The sequence below is a fragment of the Rhinoderma darwinii genome, chromosome 2 (assembly GCF_050947455.1).
Source record: "Rhinoderma darwinii isolate aRhiDar2 chromosome 2, aRhiDar2.hap1, whole genome shotgun sequence".
In the NCBI taxonomy this organism is placed as follows: Eukaryota; Metazoa; Chordata; class Amphibia; order Anura; family Rhinodermatidae; genus Rhinoderma; species Rhinoderma darwinii.
The window spans coordinates 281,756,041-281,763,530 of record NC_134688.1 but is presented as its reverse complement, the minus strand read 5'-3'; the positions used below and the strand labels follow the sequence as shown (position 1 = coordinate 281,763,530).

Genomic DNA, 7,490 nt, shown 5'->3' with positions numbered 1-7,490 from the left:
TTTTAAATGTATAAAATATCGTTGTCTGCAGCATATCACCCTGTCTAAACAGACGTGCTGCAGACATGATACGAATGTGTGGGGACGAGATCTGAGTAACGAGCGCTTTTCCCCATCCATAGCTCACTGTGAAAGGAGAAAACTAGCGCCGATCAACGAGCGGTCTCTGTGATTCGTGCTCATTGCATCGGCCAAACTTGGCCGGCGTAAAAGTACCTTTAGAAAACAATATGGTCCTATGGTGATAGGTTTTTCAGTTTGGTGAAGACTTCTGGGACTAGATATTGAAAGTATATGGCAAAATGACAAGCCAGGTAGTTCTGACTTAGGCCTCCCTTACATGGCAGCATATATGTGAGCTAAAACCATGAGTGGATGCAAAACACAGAAGGAGTGTAAGGGTATGTTCACACGCACTATTTACAGACGTAATTCAGGCGTTTTACGCCTCGAATTTCGTCCGAAAATACGGCTCCAAACATCTGCCCGTTGAAATCAATGGGGTTACGATGTACTGTGCACACAGGCTTTTTTTTTTTTTACGCGCCGCTGTCAAAAGACAGAGCGTAAAAAGACGTGCATTTCACTTCTTGAGACATAATTTGTGCAGTTTTTCATTGACTCCATTGAAAAACAGCTCCAATTACATCCGTAATGGACGCCACGAAAAACGCGAGTACGAGGAACTACCTCTGAAATTCATGAGCTGTTTTCGCCTGAAACCAGCTCTGTAATTTCAGGCGTATTGGACGCTGCCGTGTGAACATACCCCAACGGTATGTTCACACGAGGCCATTATGCCCGTAAATTGACGGACGTATTTCGGCCGCAAGAACCGGACCGAACACACTGCAGGGAGCCGGGCTCCTAGCATCATAGTTATGTGCGACACTAGGAGTCCCTGCCTCGCTGCAGGACAACTGTCCCGTACTGTAATCATGTTTTCAGTACGGGACAGTTGTCCGGCAGCGAGGCAGGGACTCCTAGCGTCGCACATAACTGATGCTAGGAGCCCAGCTCCATGCACTGTGTTCGGTACTTGCGGCCGAAATACGTCTGTCAATTACGGACAGAATGACCTCGTGTGAACATACCCTAAGTGTTACCATTATACTTTTAGCATACAAATACTAATGCAAAATACTGCCACGTGAACCTGCCTGTCGTCTGTTTTTGGACATGGAAGCTTTACATTTTAGATTATAGCAACAGGTCGATACAAGAAAGGTACATAAAAATACAACTGATGGCTTATCTTTATTAAGTATATTTACGGACACCACAAACTGTTTATGCAACATCTAGCGGGTTATAAGGATCCACAAACGACCCAGAAGAGCGGCAAACCAAGAAGTGCAGAGGAGCTGAATTAATCGTCATTTTTCAGTTTCTTGATTTTGCTCTTGTGTCTGTCAATTTCCTTTTGCAGACGTTCAATTTGCTCCTTGGCATGATGGATCTCCTCCTCATGGTGCTTCTTCAGAGCACCCAGTTGTTCCTGCTCTTTTTGCCTGTGGGATACATTGGGTACAGAACGTGAGATGCAGGTTTTGGTCAAGATACCAGGATCTCACACAGTTTTGATGCAGTTTTTGGCTCAGTTTGTTTTAGCCAAAGCCAGGAACGGATCCAAAAGGAAGGAAATGTATAATGAAAAGACTGATTCATCTCCTGCCTTGTGTGTACACTCCTGTGTTTTGATGCAGTTTTTTTTTTATACTCCTGTGTTTGTAATCCTGGCCTTAGGGTTAGACAAGATGTCAGAGGCACACAGGAGCCGCTGTCAGTCCAGTATGGAAAGTAGAGATCTGATTGGTTGCCACCATCAACCTCACCTATACCCATTGAATGACAAGCTACATTTTTTTCATCCATGCATTTAACCCCTTAGTGACCAGGCAATTAATTATTTTTTTCATTTTTCCACAGTGGCATTCAAAGAGCTATAACATTTTGCAGTCAGCATAGCTGGATAATGACTTGTTTTTGGGGATTTGTTGTATTTTTTAACAGCACCAATTTGGGTTACATATAATATTTTAATAAACCAACTTTTTTTTTTTTGGGGGGGGGGGGGAATAGAAAACAAAACAGCGATTCTGTCATTGTTCTATGTATTTAAAATTTACGCTGTTTATCGGGCGGCGCAAACACGCTACCTTTATTCTATGGGTCGGTACGATTACAGCGATATCACATTTTTATGTTTTACTACTTTTGCACAGTAAAAGAGCCATAACTTATTTTTCAGTCAACGCAGTGATATGTGGGCCGAGATGTGGTTTTCATTGGAACTTTTTGGGGTACACGGGACTTCTTGATTAACTTTTATTACTTTTTTGGGGGGGGGATTGGAAAAATCTAGCAATTCCACCATTATTTTTGTAATTTTTTTTACGACATTCGCCTGGTGGTTTAAATTACATGTTAACAGTGTCCTGGGCAATTTCTGAACTTTGTATGGGAGCACGGCACAAAAATGCGGCATCTAGGCAGAGACTCAATGGAGGGGTGATTGTAAAGAGGTAGTTTAGAAACTGCGAATTTCACCGTGCTCAGCGGTTTTTATACTTCCCATAGAAGTCAAGTCTCGGCAACCTCTCCATTGATTCGCCGCCTCTTCAGGCATGACAGGTTCTTGGCCCAGAGGTAGGATCCAAAACTATCAGACATTTATGCCATATCCTCTGGATATGCCATAAAGCGTACCTCCAGTGAGAGAGTTAAAGCCTCTTAGTTCCCCATGTGAAGTACCATTGTGGAGCCCGAGCTGGTTTTGCTCCTTATTGTCTGCCATGTTACAGATACAGTGGAGCTGCAGCCTGGTTACGGTCACTCTTTCTACAAGCTCAAATTACACTTGCCACCCACCCCACTCACAATTGTTGGATTTTAGCATGCCCAATCAGGGGTAGTCAGAAGGCCTCTATCAACATGAGATCAAGAAGTTTAAGGGGTACCCATCTTCATAGGAAATGCCATAAGTGTCTGATAGATGCAGGTCCCAGTCCTCGAGATTGAGGGCTCCCCAACCCTGCCCGCAGGTGCATCACAGTACTAGCAGGGAATAAGCGGTGTCCTGCTGGTCTACAGCCTAAGCATCCATTCTGAAATCGGATTACGTTTTCTACCATGATTTTGTGCGTTTCTCGATGCAGCTGAGAAAAACAAACAAACAAATCTAAAAACACAACAAATCGTGGTAAAAATTGATGCAGTTTTTCAGAGCTGTTCTAACCGCTCCTCAACGTCTGAATGGACCATTAGGGTAGGTTCGCAAATGTCTTGGATTTGCGCTGCGGATTCAAGACTGCAAATTTTAGGCTACATTTACAAGACATTGAAAAACAACCATGTGACGGCCGTTTTCAGAACAGCAAAGTTCTATGGGTGTATTCACACGCCATTTTTTTTTGTTTTGCCCGTGAATACCAGCCGTCCAAAACATAGGACAAGTCCTTTTTTTTGCCGTTTTTAAGGCCATACGGCTCCAATAGAAGTTAATAGATCAGTTTTCACCGGCCATTTTTCAGGAATCAATCCTTGTAACAGCCGGTAAAAACTGATCCTGGTCGAGGACTCCCTGCACACATCGCTACTTGGACCGATGAGCCTAGGGAGGCCCCTGACCGCACTGTCCATATATGGGCTGTGAAGTCAGGGATTTAAACTATGGAGTTCCTGGCCGGGGACTCATGACTTGTGAAAGCCCATGACGTCACGGTCCATATATGGACAGTAGCGTCAGTGGCTCCCTCTGACCCCCCCCCCCTCAGTGTAGATAGCACACCCCCATAAGGATAGCAACCCCCCCCCCCCACCCCATGTAGATAGTGCTACTGTAGTGCCCTTAAGGAGCGGAATCCCAGAGTCAGACCCCGCTCTATCCGGGGATTCCGCTCCAGATGAAGCCCCCGGCGTCACTATTCATATATGGGCAGCGACGTCAAAAGGCTACTCCTGAAGCGGAATCCCCGGCAAGAGCACTGCTGAAGCTCTGGCAAGGGATTCTGCTGTTAGAGAAAGCCCCTGAAGTCACTGTCCACTCATGGACAGAGACATCACGTGCTCCGTCAAGGAGTGGAATCCAGAGGGATTCCGCTCCTACAAGGAGTTACAGTGGCACCATCTACAAGGGGGGGGGGGGGAATTCTATCGACAGGGGCACTATAAGGGAGTTGTGGCACTATCTACAGGGGACACTGGCACTTTGTATGTGTGTCGGTACTGTGGTTCTATGTGGCACTACCTAAAATGGGCACGGTGGCACCATGTGGGCACTATCTACAGGGACATTGCGGCGTTTTCAGGGGGTTGGGACAAAAAAAATAAAAAAAAAATAAATAAGAGGACAGGGGGTTTAAAAAAAAAAAAAAAAAAAGAGGATCTGAGAGGAATCAGGGCAAGCTGTAGGTTTTTACCACTTGGTCTGAACATTCCCTTAAGTTACCATTAAATGTTGTGGACATGTATAAGGAAAAAGAAAAAAAAAAGAAAAAACAACTTACCTAAAATATCTCTCCTCCTCAGCAGCCTGACGTTTACCAAAAGCGCCTCCAGCTTCTCTCACTGCACCTCCACCGCCTCCACCTTTTCCAGCTCCTTTACCCAACTCCCCTAACTAGGAAAGAATAGAAGAGCGGAGTTAGATACATCCAAGCTGCTGAACAGCTGACAAAACTATCCCCTGACCACATAACAGGAGTCTTTGGAGTGCTGCGTTTTTTTCTCTATCAGATCTATGGAGGTTCGTGGACATTGACTGCTGTGCATCCACCTACGCTTTTAAGAAAACACTACGTGTGCAATGTGCCGAGTTCACACGGGGCGGATACACTGAGTTACAGCATGCAGCGTATCCGCCCTGTGCGCCACAGGGAATTCTGGGCGAAAAACTGCACCGAACTGTTGTGCAGTATTTCACCTGGAATGTCTGCTGCGTCAATCACCGGCTGCAGCAGTCTCCTGGGATGAAACGTCATCCCAGGAGGCCGGCCTGGAGTAAGAACAATTATTTTTTTCGGAGTTGCGTTTTTGCGGCGGTTTTTTTGCGGGTCCGCCGCAAAAAAACCAAAAAGCAACAACTGCTATTTGTTACAGGTTTTACCCCCCATTCAATGCAATAGGAAAAACCTGCAGTAAATAAGCAGCATTTGCGCAATTACCAGTTGACATGCTGCAGAGAAAAATTCCACACCACTGGTCAACTCCTGAGCGGTTTCTCCACTCAGTATTTACGCAGCGTGTGGATCAGATTGGTTTTCTCTCATCTACATCGCTGCTACTGTATTTGTTGCAAATTTTCCGTTGCGGAAAACCCGCAGTATTTACGCAGAGTGTGAACTGAACCTTAGGGTATGTTCACAACTAGCACAAATACTGCAGGATTTTCTATAACTGATTTTGTTGTAGAAACCCAGAGCATAACACAGTAGCAGCAGAGTGGATGAGGTTTGAACACATCTCATCCACACGCTGCGTAAATGCAGAGCAGAAAAAAAAACCACTTTCCCCCATTGAATTAATTGGGGATGTAAAACCTTGCGTTTTTCTTGCGGCAGAAAAGCTGCGATTTTGCCACAAAAAACGCAACTCAGAAAAAAAAAAAAATCTTATACTCACCCAGAATTAGGTGTTGCTTTGTCCAGGCCGGCCTCCTGGGATGATACTTCATCCCATGTGACCGCTGCAGCCAATCACAGGCTGCGCAGCAGTCACATGGGATGAAATGCCACCCCAGGAGGCCATCCTGCAGAGGGACACATCGACATGGCTACGGAAGTAGGAATTTATTTTTTCCTACGTGCAGTTTTCTACAGCAGACATTCCCACCCAAAAACTGCACCACAATTTGGTGCGGTTTTTCAGCTGGAATTCCCTGCGGCACCAAGGGAGGATACACACTGTGCTTTTACGCAGCGTATCCGCCCTGTGTGAGCATACCCTTTAAGGGGGTTGTCCTGGCATGGTTTTTCGGAATGATGACCTATCCACAAGATAGGTTATCAGTATATGATCGGTGGGGGTCCGACACCCAGATCCCACACCGACCAGCTGCCTGCGTTCGCTGGATGTTATGCACTGTATGCAGTGCTCGGTGCCGAAGCAGATGGCTACGCACACTGCATAGTGGCCGTGCTGTAGAACGTGAATAGGATCAGAGCTGGAGCACAGCCACTTATACGGTGACCGGAGCGATTTGCTTCCAGCAAGGACATCAGGTACCTGGAGCAGCCAATCAGTGCTGGGTCCGGGCGTCAGGCCTCCACCCAGAATATACTGATGACCGATCTTGTGGATAGGTCATTAGTATGAAAAGTAGTCGTGTGCCCAGAAAATCCCTTCAAGAGATCATTGGACTTCATCGCTGCCACCACTAGTCTGTTTTTAATGGAAGTATTCAGGGTAGAAGGTGGAGGGATGGGGTAACGCAGAGATACAGCACCAGCTATGGCTTCCCAGACGGTCATAACCACAGCTCGACAACGTAAAAGTACAGGTAAGTAATGTAGGTGGTGTGGCTGCAGAAGAGGGCGTACAGGGAACAAGTGAAACCCCCTCCTACTGATCTGTAGGGGGGAGAACTTTTGGAGGCCATTTAATTCAGGCCTTACAAGCATCAGAGCAGTGATAGGCATGCTGGGACTTGTGGTTTCACTACAGCTGGATTATAGTTGGGATCCACACAGGCTCATTAACTAGTTATTTACAGGATATACATTATTTTGCACAGCAGCCATTAAAACTCCTGAGAACTTTCCAGCATGGTGGCAGCACATGACTCAGCCATTACTGTCAAGCAGCCACTAGCACCCCGCAAATAAGGGACCAGCGCCACGCCGCTCACCCGTACACTGCCCTCTTCGCCCATTACCCGGCCGCTCACCTGTACCCTCCCCGTACACTGCCCTCTTCGCCCATCACCTATACCCTCCCCGTACACTGCCCTCTTCGCCCATTACCCGGCCTGACTACATTAACTTATCCCAGAAGGACCGGCCCTGTTCCACTCCGACAGTCAGGATAACATACACCGCCGCCGTTACCTGATCAGAAGAGCGGCGCATCTGCACATAAACAAGGTTTCTTAGACCGCCCTGAAACAACCGCATATGACCGGCCATCTTTCTGACAATCCTGACCTTGTCTCCTACGCAGAGGATTGTGGGATGTAACAAGAAACGTCAATGTCAGGCTTCCTCTTATGACTGGGAAGCGATTAACTTTAACGCATGCGCAATGCTTTCCAAGCGCCTTGTATTCAGCGCATGCGTGATCTACATCTCTAGGTCATGCGCGGTCGTGCATTTTGGAGTCCTGCTTCGTTGTGTTCTCTCCTGTCCCAGTGTCCTTATTCTTTGGTTGATATACACGTCTGAAATGATGAATGAATTAATAAATGACTTGTTCCTTTCACTTATGAGTATTTTGTGACTTAATATCATTTACCTTTGAGTGACCCGATGTGAAGGTTTGTGCATACACTGAGT

General features: G+C 46.4%; 1 protein-coding gene across 1 annotated transcript; it reads right to left on the bottom strand.

The window, feature by feature from the left end:
• Positions 1–1,238: 1,238 nt before the first annotated feature.
• On the bottom strand, positions 1,239–7,221 carry ATP5IF1 (ATP synthase inhibitory factor subunit 1). Its single transcript, XM_075853340.1, has 3 exons — positions 7,047–7,221; positions 4,509–4,621; positions 1,239–1,511 (listed from the first exon to the last, which is right to left on the bottom strand). The coding sequence occupies exons 1-3, from the start codon at positions 7,122–7,124 to the stop codon at positions 1,370–1,372; spliced, it is 333 nt and encodes a 110-aa protein (XP_075709455.1). The 5' UTR covers positions 7,125–7,221; the 3' UTR covers positions 1,239–1,369.
• Between the last annotated feature and the right edge of the window lie 269 nt (positions 7,222–7,490).